The 17,144-nt window shown below is 47.5% G+C and overlaps 1 protein-coding gene across 1 annotated transcript; it reads right to left on the minus strand.

Annotated features, from left to right (window-relative positions):
* Positions 1 to 1,218: 1,218 nt before the first annotated feature.
* On the minus strand, positions 1,219 to 2,847 carry ZNF280A (zinc finger protein 280A). The gene has a single exon (XM_062182324.1). It carries the CDS (start codon positions 2,845 to 2,847, stop codon positions 1,219 to 1,221), a length of 1,629 nt encoding a protein of 542 aa, XP_062038308.1.
* Positions 2,848 to 17,144: the final 14,297 nt, after the last annotated feature.

Here is a 17,144-nt window from a genome sequence, read left to right on the forward strand (position 1 = left end):
ACAGTATCCATCTCCCTTCCCCACCAAAAAGCTAAATATATGCAGTTCTAGCACTTCTTGTTGGTATACACAGAATATCCAAGAGAAATGGGTGCTTATGTCTGCCAAGATGTGTACAGGCTCACAATAGCTTTATTCAAAAGCTGAATAGAAGCCAGTCTTGTGGCATAGCCGGTAAAGCCGCCTGCAATACCAGCATCCTATATGAGCACCAGTTCGAGTCTCAGCTGGTCTACTTTTGTTCCAGTTCCTTGCTATTGGCCTGGGAAAAGCAGCAGAAGATGACCCAAGTGCTTGGGCCGCTGCTAACCACTTGGAAGACCTGGAAGATGCTTGTGGCTTCAGCCTGGCCCAACCCTGTCCGTTGCAGTCAACCAGTGGATGAAAGATATATGTGTATATATATATCCCCACCTAATTCTGATTTTCAAGTAAAATATTTTAAAAAGCCAAATAATGAGCCCCAACGTCCATCATTTGTAAAATGGTTGTGTAAATTATAAATTGTAAAATGTATTGTAAATGGATATGCCCTGCTCATTCAGTGGAATTCACCCAGCCATGAAAAAGAATATGCTGTCATGACACACAGCAAGACTGCATCTCACAAGGCTGGTATTGTAGCAGGACAAGTTAAGCCTCCACCTGCAGCACCAGCATCCCATATGGGTACCGGCTCAAATCCCAGTTGCTCCTGTTCCAATCCAGCTCACTGCTGATGTGCCTGGGAGAACAGCAGAAGATGGCCCAACTCCTTGGGCCTCTGCACTTATGTGAGAGATCTGGATGATGCTCCTGGCCTCAGCCTGGGCCAGCCCTGCCTATTGCAGCCATTTGGGTAGTGAACCAGCAAATGGAAGATCTCCTCTTTAACTCTGCCTTTAAAATAAATAAATCTTAAAAAAAAAAATGCAGCTCACTTATTTTAACACCAAAGACAAGAATCTATTGTTTTATTCCATTTATTGAAAGTTCATAAACAAATACAAGAAAAAGAAAAATCTATGGTGGTAGAGGTCTTTGTGGGGATGAGGGGAGGGGCTTAGCCGTGAAGGACCAAGATCTTTGAGGTCTGAGAGATCCCTTCTTGATAGTAGGGACCTGCTGAGAGCTGTCATTGTAAAACCCGACATCTGATGACATTGCCTGTTGTAGCCTAGCCTGTGCTGTGTTGAGTTTCTACAAGTAGGCAGAACATAGTTCCAGCCAGAGCTCGTGCTACAAGGGACGCTGGGGTATCGAAGTGTTCACAGCCATCCTCTTTTTACTTTTCACGGGTGACACCCAAAGGCGAGTGTTGCTCACCACAATGGAGGCCACGCCTCCCGATCCTGGTCGGTCTGAAGTTTGAATAATAACGTTCGTTTCAGGAGACAACCCACTGAGGGGCTCTGGCTTTTTAAAAGTTTTGTGATTCTTGGCTTTGTGTTCTATTACTTCCTTCTTAGTCAAAAACTGTAGCCGGCACTTGGAACACGGAAAGCCCTTCTTGCTCTGGTGCTTGCCACAGTGATTCATGTATGGGATTGCAGTTTTAAAAAGCTTGAGACAAAACGGACAGAGCAAATCCCTCGTGTTTTCGTGGCACGTTCGAAAATGTGTCTCCACGTCCACAAAGGCTGACGATCGGTAACTGCAAACCTGGCACACGTAGGGCATCTCCCCGGGCTTATGGTTGTCCTTCATGTGTTGCAAGAGAACCTGATCTGTTTCAAACGACAATTCACAGATTTTGCAAATGGCAGAGGGCTCCTGGAAGGTGTGCACGCTGTCAATGTGACACTGCAGCAGGAAGGGGGTGGAAAACTGCCGGTGGCAGTGCCGGCAGGTGGTGTGGTTCTCCCAGCTGTCGCCCCTCTGCCTCTCAAGTTCCAAATGGTGCTTCATGTGATTCATAAACTTAATGTTTTTTAGAACTTTCAAGCAGCTGAGGCATTTAAAGGTTGTGTGAGTCTTCTGCTCGGACTGTCCATCGCCTTTATGCTGCCCATAGTAGAAGTCACTAAGGAGCATGGTCAGGTTGCCTTTCACGGGATCAAAGGCCTTGTTTTGACTTGCTTCACCCAAACAGTCTGGTTTGGCCACTGCTGCAGTGTCGTTGGCTCTGTCTGGATCCCTGAGACTGAAATGTGCCTTGTCATTAGCACAAACCCCAGGAGATTCTGTTCTGTCCTGAACCTGGCTGGGTGAAAAGCAGTCGCTTTTTGAGGGTGTACTCGCGTCCTTGGTGGGCAAGATGCTGGAAGGGGGCTCAGCTGCAGAACACGCACTTGGGATTCCATCACTGAGCTTAGACCTTTTGGGATTTCTGCTGTTTATATCTGGTGTGGACATTTGCTTTGATTCACGAGGACTCGCATCTTGACCTCCTACAGGAAGGACGGCTCCCACCAGAGACGGGGTCCTTGAAGAAAGCAATTCTGAACCACGGCCAGGATCCACTGGGGGTGAGCTCACTTTACAGCCGGCTTCGGATGGAGACTCAATACTCATGGAACCACCTCCTGAACTCCATGGAGGCCGAGCAGCTGGCTTTATGGCCACTGTGTTTTTCGTATGGGAGACATAACTTGCAAGCTGGGAAAAATTAGCAGGGTCTTGACTGAAGGGGCCTTTCTTTCTTCTTGCATGTGAGCCTGGGGTGACTCTATTCAAAATGTTTGAAATGACCGGTTTGGAATGAGAAAGCACCCCGACGAAGACAAGATCAGCATCTTCGCTGACACGCTCCACTCCAACAAAGACCAGCTCATCTTCCTCTTCCTCCCCCTTCACCGTGCATTCTCTCACGTTCTTCAGCTCCTCTGGTTCTTGTCCTCTCACACGCAGGGAGTGGCAATGGGCCATGTTAAAAATCACGTATCACTTGAAGCACGCGGTCCCTTCCACAGCCGAAGAGGTCTGTATAAATTAGCACCTAAGGGTAACCGTGTGACACCATGGTTTCAGAAGACATGCTTTCTCTCTCACGTAAAACACTGGTAACTATCAACATCACTGTTTCCTCTGTGAGAAAACAGACCTGAGTCCATTAAAGTGACATGGTTCCCAATTTACCTCCCTCTCCTCCCTTGAAAGGGTTTAGGGGACAAGATTGAAGGAGATGCCAGTTGAACATCTCCGAGTTGCCTAGCTGTGGTTTTGTGCCTTTGGTGTGTCGCTGCCCTCCTCCTAGTCCTTCCAGGTATCTTCTGGGTAATAACCAATCCCAACAAAACTTAGCTCTCAAAAACCTGCCACTCCCCAGGGCAAGTGTTTAGTGCAATGGTTAAGACACCACTTGGGAAGCCTACATGACATGTTGGAGTTCCTGGGTTTAAGTCCTGACTGTGTCCCAAATTCCAGCTTCCTGCATACGTACAACCTGGGAGACAGTGGTGATAGTTCAAGTCTTTGGGTCCCTGCCACCCACATGGGAGAACCAGATTGAGTTCCTAATTTTGGCCTGGCCCAGCCTTGGCTATTGCAGGCATGTGAGGCATGAACAAGCAGATGGGAAGGCCTCCTTCTGCCTTTCAGAACCCAAAAAACCCTGCTATTCCTATAATATTCCTTTCTCTCAATATAGTCTTCCCTTGGTATTGATTCCAATATCAATGGTTGGTGCCCACGGTGCTCAAGCGCCTTATATAGCATGGTACAGTATTTCCATATATCCTACACATATCCTACATACCTCTAGGTCACCTGTAGATTATTTATAATACCTAATATAAAAAAATAAATGGGTCTATTCAGGGAATAATGGCAAGAAAAAGTCTATTCAATATAGATGCCATTTTTCCCCAAATGTTTTAAGTGACTGGCTGAATCAATGGATGCAAAACACAGATACAGAAGACCCACTGTAAACCCAGTTGCTCAGTCCATAAATGTTGTCATCATCCTTTGCCAGACTTTCCCTCACACCCTAAAACCAATCAGTTAGCAAGCCCTGTGTGCTGTCTCCTAGAAGTATCCAGAATCTGTTCACTCCCTTTCTGCTGTCCTCTCCCTGATGGATGGAAGTAATCAGTTTTTTTTTTCTGGATCATTGTGGAATTTTCCAATCTCAAACATTTGTCATATCTCCTAAGGGTAGCCCCTCAATGGAGAATTAAGGGTATCTTAGAGTCAGTTTAAAATTATTTTTTTAAAAAAAGATTTACTTGGCCGGCGCCGTGGCTTAACAGGCTAATCCTCCGCCTTGCGGCACCGGCATACCGGGTTCTAGTCCCGGTCGGGGCGCCGGATTCTATCCCAGTTGCCCCTCTTCCAGGCCAGCTTTCTGCTATGGCCCGGGAAGGCAGTGGAGGATGGCCCAAGTGCTTGGGCCCTGCACCCCATGGGAGACCGGGAGAAGCACCTGGCTCCTGGCTTCGGATCAGCGAGATGCGCCGGCCGCAGCGGCCATTGGAGGGTGAACCAACGGCAAAAAGGAAGACCTTTCTCTCTGTCTCTCTCTCTCTCACTATCCACTCTGCCCGTCAAAAAAAAAAAAAAAAAAAAAAAAAAAGATTTACTTTATTTATTTGAAAGACACAGTTACAGTGAGAGATCTTCCATTCACTGGTTAGAGCTGGGCCAGACTAAAGCCAGGAGATTCTTCCAGGTCTCCCATGTGGGTACAGGAGCCCAAGCACTTGGGCCATCTTCTGCTGCTTTCCCAGGCCATTAGCAGGAAATTGGATTGGAAGTAGAACAGCCAGGACTCGAACCAGCACCCATATGGGATGCTGGCGTCGCAGACAGCAGTTTTACCTGTAATGCCACAGCTCCTAACACTACTTTTTGTAGCTGACTGTAACCCAGTAAATTTATTTTACAGCTCACCAATGAGACACCAGCTATTGGGGCTGATGTTGTGGCGCTGTGATGAAAGAATGGTGTATCAGAGAGCCAGTTCCAGCCCCAGCTACTCCACTTTCCATCTAGCTCCCTGTAAGAGGCCAGGGAAGACAGTGGATGATGGCTCAAGTACTTGGGCCCCTGCCACCCATGTGGGAGACCCAGATGGAGTTTGGGCTTCAGCCTGGCCCAGATACAGATTTTTGGCCATTAGGGCAGTGAATCAGTAGATAAAAAATATCTCTCTCCCATTCCCCTCACCTCATTGCCAGCACTCCGCCTTTCAAATAAATAAATTTATTATTATTATTTATTTATTTGGAAAGCAGAGTTACAGAGAGGCAGAGGCAGAGAGAGAGACAGAGGTCTTCCATCCACTGGTTCACTCCCCAGATGGCCGCAATAGCCGGAGCTGTGCTGATCAGAAGTCAGGAGTAAGGAGCTTCCGGGTCTCCCACACGGGTGCAGGGGCCCAAGGACTTGGACCGTTTTCCACTGCTTTCCCAGGCCATAGTAGGGAGCCAGATTGGAAGTGGAGCAGCCAGGACTCGAACCGGTACCCATATGGGAGGCTGGCAATGCTGGCAGCAGCTTTACCCACTATGCCACAGCGCCGGCCCCAAATAAATCCTAAAAAAAAAAAAAAAGATGTCTACTGCATTTTTGGCAATGTTTTAAGACTGGGACTGGCAAATTGACCCTCTACAATTCTGTACAGCCAGAAAGTTAAGGATTTTGTTTTTAATATTTAAAAATATCTGTTTTTCATTTTTTACACTTTTTAATTTGGGAGGGGGGGAACCAGAGAAATTTTCTGTGATGTGAAAAACTATACAGCACTTAAAAACTTCCACATCGGGGCCGGTGCTGTGGCGCAGTAGGTTAATCCTCTGCCTGCGGCACCAGCATCCCATATGGGCGCCAGTTCAAGTCCTGGCTGCTCCTCTTCCGATTCAGCTCTCTGCTATGGCCTGGGAAAGCAGTAGAAGATGGCCCAAGCCCTTGGGCCCCTACACCCACGTGGGAAACCCGGAAGAAGTTCCTGGCTCCTGGCTTTGGATCGGCGCAGCTCCAGCTGTTGCAGCCATCTGAGGAGTGAACCAACGGAAGGAAGATCTTTCTCTCTGTCTCTTCCTTTCACTGTCTGTAACTCAAATAACTAAATAAATCATTTAAAAAAACCCTCCACGTCCACAGTTATTTTGTTGGAACACGGTCCTCAACGTTTGTGTAGTACCACTGTGCCATGTTCCATGGCTGCCCTTGGTCCAAGACAGAATGGAACAGTTGCTACAGAGACCATGTGCCCCCCAGTGCCGGACTGCGAAAGAGGCAGAAAGAAGCGTATCAAATGTCTCAGCTCACCAGTTCCTCGCGTTGGGTGAATCCGCGTAGAGCAGTGTTTTCCACGCTGGGCCGGGGGCAAGTCTTTCTGTGTTCCTGCCACTCGGCTCTGCTCCTCAAAGTCCTTTTTGTAGACTGATCAGAAAAATCCCACCCCCTTTAAAAAAAAAAGCCCATTATAATCCAATCTGTAGCCTCTAACCCAGGATCCAATCAGAGGCCTGAGCCAGGTTATTTTGATTGCATTTTTATCGGTTGTTGGGAGTGATCGCCAAAAACTTTCTCCCTCCCCTCCTGGTTAATCAGAGCTCCACCTCGTTCCCTCCCATTTATTGACCCCCCCACCCCGAGCTCTTATGGGTCAGTAGCAGGCGCTGGGGGAGTAGGGAGTGACCTACTGGGCTCTTCTGACACAGGTAAGGAGCTAAAAAGGGCCGGAGTCTCCACAGGTGCTGGGAAGTGCCTGGAGCTCACCCCAGCTGCAGAGAGCTACGACCTGCCCTGGGGCCTCACTCAAACAAGGCCCAGGGCGATCTGACCAGAAGACAGCATCCACGTGGTTTCCAGGCAGGGCCACCCTGCGGGATTCAGCTGCATTCTCCAGACAGCAGCCCACTCCCTGTTTAATCCATTTGCGAGGGTGAAAGGTCTTATCCTGGTTCCTACAGGTCGCAGCTCACTCCCTCTCCTCCCCCTTCACGAGCCCCTCCCTGAGAACATTCTTGATGGAATCTCTTGCCTTCCCAGCCTCTACCCTAACCGACCTTAACAATACACAACGTAGGGCAAACGGAGAGACAGGAGTCCTCAGCGGGCAAAAAATTGTATTTCTACCATTCCCATGCATTTAGGCACAAAATTAAAACAAAAATCCAATTTGCAAATTAAAATGTTTGAAAGTGCCATAACCTGATATACCTTAAGGAATACCCTTGGCTGGTGTGGCAATGTGGTCTAACCTGCCTTCTGCAATGCTAGCATCCCCTGGGAACCAAGGTTCAAGTCCCAGTGGCTCCACTTCCCATCCAGCTCCCTGCTAATGCACCCAGGAAGGCAGCAGAAGATGGCCCAAGTTTTTTGGCCCCTGCCACCCATGTGGGGAGACCTGGATGGAGTTCCAGGTTCCTAGTTTTAGCCTGTCCTGTCCTCAGCCATTGAGGCCTTTTGGGGAGTGAACCAGCAGATGGAAGATTCTCTCTTTCTTTCTACTTTTAAAATAAATGAATAATTTTTTAAATGTCTGAAAATTAGATCTCACGTAACTATTCAACATAAAGTATCCTGTAATCATCAATTTTTTATTAGATTTATTTATTTTTTTGAAAGTCAGAGTTACACAGAGAGAGAAGGAGAAGCAGAGAGAGAGAGAGAGAGGTCTTCCATCTGCTGGTTCACTCCCCAGTTGGCCACAACAGCCAGAGCTGCACCAATCCAATGCCAGGAGCCAAGAGCTTCTTCCAGATCTCCCACATAGGTGCAGGGGCCCAAACACTTAGGCTATCTTCTACTGCAGACCACAGCAGGAAGCTGGATCGGAAGTGGAGCAGCCAGGACTGGAACGGTTGCCCATATGGGATGCTGGCACTGCAGGCAACAGCTTTTCCTGCTACACCATGGTGCCGGCCCCATAAGCTATTCTGAATTCTACTTATTTATGTATTCATTTTATTTGAAAGGCAGGAGACACAGAGAGTGTTCTCCATCCACTGATTCACTCCCCAAATGCCTGCAACTACCCTGATTGATCTAGGCAGAAATCAAGAACAAGGAACTCAATCCTGGTCTCCCATGGGAATGGCATGAACCCAGCCACTTAAGCTATCACCAGCTGCCTTCCAGCGTGAGCACCAGAAGAAAGCTAGAATAAGGAGCAGGACTGAACCCCATCTCAGGCACTCTGATGTGGGAATTGGGTGTGCTAAGAGGCTTCCTACACATCCATGCTGGCCCACACATCCACCCCCCATTCCAACCAAGCTTTTCTAACGAATTAATTTAGTAAGGTTAACTTCAGATAGTTGGAATATACATTTGCAAAAGAGGTTTCTCTTTTCCAGCAAATGAAATATTTACCTCCCCTTGCAAAATGTAGCCTTTTCTAGTGTTGGCTACCATGCTGACCAAGCTAGGTACAATGCCCCTAAGGCTGCAGAATGTGGTGAGACATCCTTTTAGCGGATTCTCTAGTAGTCTCCTTGGAGGTACCTCAGCCTCTGGGAAGCTCCGAGTGGGAAATCTTTCAGGCAAGCCCATTTTACAAACATAATTCTAAGGATTTCATTAAAACCTATCACAATTGTCCAAGAGTACTTGAACAAGTTCACGGAAAATAGAATTCAAAGATGAGTTTATTCTAGTGGGGAAAAAAAAATGTGAAATCCATGCATGTAAGAGGTCTTCAAAAAGACCTCAATGAAAAAAAACTATAGTTGGGGGCTAACGTCATAGCATAGTGGGTTAAGCTACCACCTGAGACACCGGCATTCCACATAGGCACCAGTTCAAGTCCCAACTGCTCCACTTCTGATTCTGCTTGCTGCTAATGGCCTGGGAAAAACAGGAGAGGGTGGCCCAAGGGCTTAGGCTCCTGCACCCATGCGGGAGACCCAGATGAAGCTCCTTGCTCCTGGCTTTGGCCTGGCCCAGCCCTGGCCATTGTAGCCATTTGGGGAGTGAATCAGCAGATGAAAGATCTCTCTCAGTCTTTCCCTCCCTCTCTGTAACTCTGCCTTTCAGACAAATAAATCTTTTAAAAAGTGAAGAGTTTATAAAAAAAAAAAAACCCTACAGTTGGAATTTTAAATGGTTTTGCATCAAAAATAAGTTTATTTTTTAATCCTATTTTTCTGTAAACTTTTCAAAGTGCCTTCTTACTATTATATTTTTTTAAATGATTGCATGACTTGAAACATTTATTCATTCAACATTAAAAATAAATAAAAATTCTTTTTGAACAAAGAATTGACATATTACAGTTCATATGTTAGCTTTCATCAAGTTTTGAAAATCTGCCATTATGGCTTCAAGGTTTTTTCATTGTTGTTAGCATCTACTTGGCTTTGAATGTGTCTCCCAAATTTCATGCATTGGAAGCTTTATCTCCAAATTCATCTGTTAATGGTATTTGAGAGGTGGGGCTTTAGGAGGTTACTGAGTTGGGAGGGTTCTGCCTTGGGGAATGAGTTAATCCATTCATGAATTAATGTGTTACCCTGGGAGTGGTTTTGTTATTAAATCGAGTATTCCTGGCTTTCTTGGTCTGTCTCACCTGTGTTGACTTCTGCCCTGCAGTGACTCAGCAGGAAGGCCCTCAGCGCCTCTGCCCTGCAGTGACCCAATGGGAAAGCCCTCAGCGCCTCAGTCCTGCAGTGACTCAGCAGGAAAGCCCTCAGCACCTCTGCCCTGCAGTGACTCAGCAGGAAGGCCCTCAGCGCCTCTGCCCTGCAGTGACCCAATGGGAAAGCCCTCAGCGCCTCAGTCCTGCAGTGACTCAGCAGGAAGGCCCTCAGCGCCTCTGCCCTGCAGTGACCCAGTGGGAAGGCCCTTAGCACCTCTGCCCCACAGTGACTTTGAGGGAAACCCCTCCCAGATCCTGCAGGTGCTGCACCATGCGCTTGGACTGCCCAGACCACAGCACTTTGTCTAGCCTCTGGCTTCATGAACGGCCATTTTCAAATTCCCACCTTCCTTCATCATCCTGGTATGGATGAGGGATTCATTTGTCCTCATTATCAGTAGGTGGATTTTGACAATTAGTATGGCAGCAGTTTTTTTTTTTTTAAGATTTATTTTATTTATTTGAAAGACAGAGTTACAGAGAGAAGTAGAGAGAGAGAGAGAGAGAGAGAGAGAGAGATTGTCCTTCCGCTGGTTTACTCCCCAGGTAGCCACAACAGCTAGAGCTGTGCTGATCTGAAGCCAGGAGCCAGGAGCTTCTTCTGGGTCTTCCACATGGGTGCAGGGGCCCAAGGAATTAGACCATCCTCTACTGATTTCCCAGGACATAGCAGAGAGCTGGATCAGAAGTGGAGCAGCCAGGACTAGAACCGGCGCCTGTATGGGATGCTGGTGCTTCAGGCCAGAGCTTTAACCCGCTGCACCAGAGCACCAGCCCCAGGAATTTTTTTTTTTTTAATTTAAAATGTTATGATCAGACAATTTTTTCTTGCTTTAAATATCCTGGAGATGCCCCTTTAACATAGCTCCCATGTCCTGTTAACATATTGCAATTTATTTTTCTTCCCTGCTGACACTTGACATCCTCATGTTGCAGGAATTCAAAGTCGCTTCTTTGTCTCAAGGGATGTGGCATTTTTCACAGAAGTAGAAAAAGTGTCCTAGGATTTGTATGGAACCACAGAAGACTCTGACCAACCAATGCAATATTGAGACAGAACAACATAGGAAGCATCACATCTCCCGACTTAAAAATAAACTACAAAGCTCTAATGATGAAAATTGCATGATACTGGCTTGGGCCCTGCACCTGCATGGGAGACCAGGAGAAGCACCTGGCTCCTGCCTTCGGATCAGCGCGCCAGCTGCGGCGGCCATTGCGGGATGAACCAACGGCAAAAGGAAGACCTTTCTCCCTGTCTCTCTCTCTCTCACTGTCCACTCTGCCTGTCAAAAATTAAAAAAAAAAAAAAGATTTAAAAAAAAGTTACAATCTTAACAATGTTAATTATAATCTTGACGTTAATCCAGGTATTGGTTTTAATCATATGTAGGACATAGACAAATTACATTTTTATCATTAACCCAGGTGTAGCCTATCCACTTCCAAGCTTGAGTGATCATGCTAGGGGGTTTCTATGCTCTGCCAAGTGTGATGCAGTGCACTGCTATTGTTCAACTGTTTTAGATCATAGTTTCAGACCAGAGTCTCATGGTATGTGGGGTGGGGCACCTTCCCAGAATGGAGTCAGGTTCTCCAAAATGGAGTCCCTACTGTCAAGGTGTTACTTCAGTTTATAAAGGCAAAACCCACAAAATTGGGAGGGGGAATACATGGTTGCTAGGATCGGGGGGAATACATAGTTACTGAGGTCAAGCTAACCTAAAACCTATGTGAAACTAGTATCAATTATAATATTGACAATTCTAGTTATAATCTTAACAATTTCAATTATAATCTTGACATTAATCCAGGTATTGGCTTAACTCGTGTGTAGGACATAGACAAATTACATTTTTATCATTAACCCAGGTGCAGCCTATCTATCTACTTCTAAGCTTGAGCAATCATGCTAGGGGGTTCTATGTTTTATTTTTTGACAGGCAGAGTGGACAGTGAGAGAGAGAGACAGATACAGAGAGAAAGGTCTTCCTTTTGCCATTGGTTCACCCTCCAATGGCTGCCGTGGCCGGCGCACTGAGGCCAGCGCACTGTGCTGATCCGATGGCAGGACCAGGTGCTTCTCCTGGTCTCCCATGGGGTGCAGGGCCCAAGCATTTGGGTCATCCTCCACTGCACTCCCGGGCCACAGCAGAGAGCTGGCCTGGAAGAGGGGCAACCGGGACAGGATCCGGCACCCTGACTGGGTCTAGAACCCGGGGTGCCGGCGCTGCAGGCAGAGGATTAGCCTATTGAGCCGTGGCACCGGCCGGTTTCTATGTTTTGCCAAATGTAATGTAGTAGACTGCTATTGTCTGAGAGTTCTAGATCATGGTTTCAGACTAGAGTCTCATGGTGGGGGGTGGGTGGGGGTGCTTTTCCTAGATGGAGGCTCAGGTGCTCCAAAATGGAGTCCCTACTGCTAAGGTGTCGCTTTGTTAGCAGGAAGCTGGGTTGCAAGCTCAGCACTGTGACAGCGGATGTGGGCATCCCAAGGGCGGCTTAACTCCCTGTGCCACACACCCATCCCTTGACAGGCTCTTTTCAGACCCTCCCCATCTCTAAAGGTGGTTGTAGCCAACAGTGATGTGGACGAATCAGGGAGTCAGGAAGACACAAAGAGCTAAGAACTGCCAACACCCAGTGCACCAATCAAATCCCATTTCCCAGATCCCATCATCCTCCATGCCAACTCGCCTCAGCTCATTCCTCATGCAGCCGAGCCTCCCTTTGTATCATGCTCCAGGTGCCAAGCTACTTCCTGGAGCCCATCACTGCTGCCCCACCCCAAATCCTGCCTCCTGTGAATCTCCAATCAGGCCCTGAACACCACCCCTTCCCTATGAAAGGAGGACCCCAGCCTGGGTGGGGCAATTCTCTCTCTTGGGGTTGCCCATACTCACATCTGAGTGCCTGCTACACTTTTGCCCTTCAGTAAATCCTGCTCTTCTGTCCACCTCTACCAAAATCTCCCAGTTGTATTCTTACACATGCAAAGATAAGAACCCGGACTGTTCAGCTGGGGTGGGGGGTGGGGGGTCTCTCCCAGCCCAGTCAGGGCTCTCGATCCCCTCAGCATAGTTTGGGGATCCCCATCCCTACAACAAGGTCAAAAGGTTGGGCCACCTTTTTTGGCCAAAGTATGCTCACCATGTAATACATAAATTCAGATGAGAATTTCCCAGAACTCATTGAAAATCACTGGGGTCACAGCTTCCAGGCCTAAATCACTTACATTCTGTCCTGAATAAACCTTTCTCTCTCTTCTTCTTCTTCTTTTTTTTAAATATTTATTTATTTATTTGGAAGGCAGGATGAGAGAGAGAGAGAGAGAGAGAGAGAGAGAGAGAGATCTTCCACCTGCTGGTTCACTCACCAAATGGCTGCAATGGTCAGGGTTGGGCCAGGCTGAAGCCAGGAGCCTGGAACTCCAACAGAATTCCAACCATGTGGAAGGCAGGGACCCAGGTATTTGGGCCGTTATCCACTGCTTTCCCAGCACACTAGCAGGGAGCGGGATCAGAAGTGGTGCAGCCATAACACCAGCCCCTGCCCTGAGTAAACTTTACATTAACCCTTTCTTACAGATCCTGTGTATTTTTCTCAACTCTACAGTATATATGTTGCGAAAATGAAGTTGGGCGAGCGCTCTGCTATGGCCCGGGAGTGCAGTGGAGGATGGCCCAAGTCCTTGGGCCCTGCACCTGCATGGGAGACCAGGAGAAGCACCTGGCTCCTGGCTTCAGATCAGCACAATGCGCCAGCTGCGGCGGCCATTGGAGGGTGAACCAACGGCAAAGGAAGACCTTTCTCTCTGTCTCTCTCTCTCTCATTGTCCACTCTGCCTGTCAAATAAATAAATAAATAGAAAAAAAAATGAAGTTGGGCAGTGAATAGTAGATGGAGTTTTATGCCTTTGTATCTCAGAGCTGCAGAGAGCTGACTCAGGTCTGCAGAGGGGAAGAAGTGGGGCCAGCGCTGCACCATAGCGGATAAAGCCACCGCCTACAGTGCCGGCATCCCATATGGGTGCCAGTTCAAGTCCCGGATGCTCCACTTCCCATCCAGATCTCTGCTATAGCCTGGGAAAAGCAGTAGAAGGTGGCCCAAGTCCTTGGGACCTTGCGCCTTCCTGGGAGGCCTGGAAGAAGCTCCTGGCTCCTGGCTTCGGATTGGTGCAGTTCCGGCTGTTGTGGCCATGTGGGAAGTAAACCAGCAGATGGAAGACCTCTTTCTCTCTCTCTCTCCGCCTCTCTGTAACTCTGCCTTTCAAATAAACAAACAAACAACAACAACAACAACAACAAAAAACAACTCTTGGCCATTGTTGACTTAATAAACAATTAGAGTCTGGTTAAAGAACAAGAGTTAAAATTGAGGATTTAAATCAGGAAACAACAAGTCAGTTGCCTGAGTTAGCTGTTAAGCAAGTTTGTGTTTGGTTGCAGATTTTACACTTTTTTTTTTTTTTTGACAGGCAGTGTGGACAGTGAGACAGAAAGGTCTTCCTTTACCGTTGTTTCACCCTCCAATGGCAGCTGCAGCTGGCGCATCTCACTGATCCGAAGCCAGGAGCCAGGTGCTTCTCCTGGTCTCCTATGGGGTACAGGGCCCAAGGACTTGGGCCATCCTCCACTGCACTCCCGGGCCACAGCAGACATCTGGATTGGAAGAGGGGCAACCAGGACATAATCCGGTGCCCCAACCAGGACTAGAACCTGGTGTGCTGGCGCTGCAGGCAGAGGATTAGCCTGTTGAGCCATGGCGCCGGCCTTTACACTTTTCTTAAAGGATGGGTACATGCACTGAATCAGGTTTAGATAATAAAGATTTGTGTGTGGTTATCAATGACATTGACAATCAAAGAATATCTTGTTGAAAATAGAACACTTGGCAATAGCCAACAGACTCATTATCAATTAAAGCGAGTACATGACTACATTCCCACACTGGATGTTACTTATATGCAGAGAGGCAAACAATTTTTTAAAAAGATTTATTTATTTGGAAGGCATAGTAACAGAAAAAAAGAGAAAGGGAGAGATCGCCACAGGTTCATTCCCCAAATAGTTGTAACAGTTGGGGCTGGGCCAGGCTTAAGCCAAGAACCAGGAACTCCAGCTGTGTCTCCTACTTGAGTGGCAGGAATGCAAGTACTTGAGCTATCATCTGCTTCCCAGGGGCATGGCAAGGGAGCAAAGTAGGCGGGACTCAAACCAGCAGTTATCCCAAGTGCTACAGAACCACCTCAACAATCAAATTGTTGATCACTCCTACTAACAGCCCTAGGACATAAAGATTGAGCCTCCTTAAGGTATAGTAGCTGTTTCCTTAGTCACGGATAGGATAGAGTTACCTGGGAGACAGCCGCAGGTCATCTTCACAGCACAGTGAGTGTTCCAGGCTGACTTACATCCTCAAGGTCATATCTCCATTCTTAAACCTGTGTAATCCAAAAGGAAGTCAAGAAGGGACCAAGTTCAACTTCCAGGGCCTGTCTGTGCCAGCTCATGTCACAGAAGTGCAGCTGAAGCTTTGCTTTGTAGGAAAAGGAATGACCAAGGCTATCACAGGTGTTGGTATTTTTTTAAAGATTTATTTTATTTATTTGAAAGTCAGAGTTACAGAGAGAGGTAGAGACAGAGAGGTCTTGCATCCACTGGTTCACTCCCCAGATGGCTGCAACGGCCAGAGCTGCGCCAATCCGAAGCCAGGAGCCAGGAGCTTCTTCTGGGTCTCCCACGTGGGTGCAGGGGCCAAAGGACTTGGGCCATCTTCTACTGCTTTCCCAGGCCATATCAGGGAGCTGGATTGGAAGAGGAGCAGCCAGGACTAGAACCAGCACCCATATGGGATGCTTGCGCTTCAGACCAGGGCATTAACCCACTGCGCCACAGCACCAGCCCCTAGAGGAGAATCTAAGACTGAATGAAGGCATCTCTAGGATTTGTTCAAAAATGAATCTGAACCCATTTACCCACTCAGTCATCTTCAGCATTTCTACCCAGAAAAACCCAATAAGCTCTTTTTAAAAATGTTCTTTAAAGATGTATTTATTTATTTGAGAGGCAGGAATAGAAGGGGGGAGAGAGAGAGAGAGAGAGAGATCGATCTTACATTAATTGGTTCACCCCTCTCTACCCCCCAAAATGGCCTCAATGGCCAGAGCAATGTCAGGCTGAAGCCAGGAGCTTCTTCCGGGTCTCCCACGTGGGTGGCAGGGGCCCAAGCACTTGGGCCATCTTCCGCTGCTCTCCCAGGTGCATTAGCAGAGAGTTGGATTGGAAGTGGAGTCGAACTGGCACGCATATGGGAGGCCAGCACTGCAGGCAGAGGCTTAGCCTACTGATGTGGGCCAGCCACACCTGTCGAAGGGAACCTAAAGGAGGGAGTGGGAATGAAAAGAGGGACAAGGGCGCAGAGAATGGAGCCAAGACAAAAGTCTGATCAAGGCTCGTTTATTCCAGCGTCTCAGTGATATTTTATACATAACCAGCTGCAGCTCAAGGCAACACAGAAGTTAACAACACAGACAAGCAACTTATCAGGCTTCTGCAACACAATCATAACATGGTTAATTTTAGCGCAGTGTTCTTGTTTGATCATTCTCCTAGAGCATGGGAATAGGTAACTTTTTTTCCTCCCAGGAATTCCACAAGCCAAGACTGACCTTGACTTGTCTATGACTTGTTTATGGGCTGCCTACATCCTACTATGCCACAGCGCCAGCTCCTGGATAAACTCTTGTGTGGGGGTAAAAACATTCGTAGAGTGCAAGCCTGGTCAAAGCTTTGCCCTTGACAGTCAAGCTGTGAATCTCTTGTCCTGAGATTCTTGGTAGCTTGTTTTATTTTTTAAATCTGTATTTATTTTTTAATAAAATTTTATTTATTTATTTGAAAGGCAGAGTTACAGAGAGAGAGAGAGAAAGAGAGAGAGAGAGAGAGACAGAGAGAGAGAGAGAGAGAGAGAATACAGAGAAAGAGAGAGATCTTCCATTCTCTGGCTCACCCTCCTGATGGCTGTAACAGCCAGGGCTGGGCCAGGCTGAAGCAGGAGCCAGAAGCTTCATCAGGTCTCCCACGTGGGTGGCAGGAGCCCAAGTACTTGGACCATCTTCCATGGCTGCCCTGCTTGCTTGAATTATTCCGCAGGGGGTACGTATATCAGCACCACGTTGTTCACTGTAAATGCAGTCAGTGCTACATGTTCTCCTGCTCTGCTTCCTTGCATTCAACCAACCTTGGATGGAGAATATTTGGGGGGAAAATTGCATGCGCACTGAAAACATGGAGTTCTTTACTTGTTATTATCCCCTAAATAACATATGATAACTCTTTAAAAAAGATTTATGTATTTATTTGAAAGTCAGAGTTACACAGAGAGAGAAGGAGAGGCAGAGACAGAGAGAGGTCTTCCATCTGCTGGTTCACTCCCCAATTGGCTGCAGTGGCTGGAGCTGTACCAATCCAAAACCAGGAGCCAGGTCCATGCAGGTACAGGGACCCAAGGACTTGGGCCATCTTCCACTGCTTTGCCAGGCCATAACAGAGAGCTGGATCAGAAGTGGAGCAGCCAGGACTGGAACCAGTGCCCATATGGGATGCTGGCACTGCAGGTGGCGGCTTTACCCGCT

The sequence above is a fragment of the Lepus europaeus genome, chromosome 23 (assembly GCF_033115175.1).
Source record: "Lepus europaeus isolate LE1 chromosome 23, mLepTim1.pri, whole genome shotgun sequence".
Classification (NCBI taxonomy): domain Eukaryota; kingdom Metazoa; phylum Chordata; class Mammalia; order Lagomorpha; family Leporidae; genus Lepus; species Lepus europaeus.

Bases quoted from the DNA above. Each gene is read 5' to 3' on its own strand.
- ZNF280A (XM_062182324.1), bottom strand. From the start codon at position 2,847: ATGGCCCATTGCCACTCCCTGCGTGTGAGAGGACAAGAACCAGAGGAG.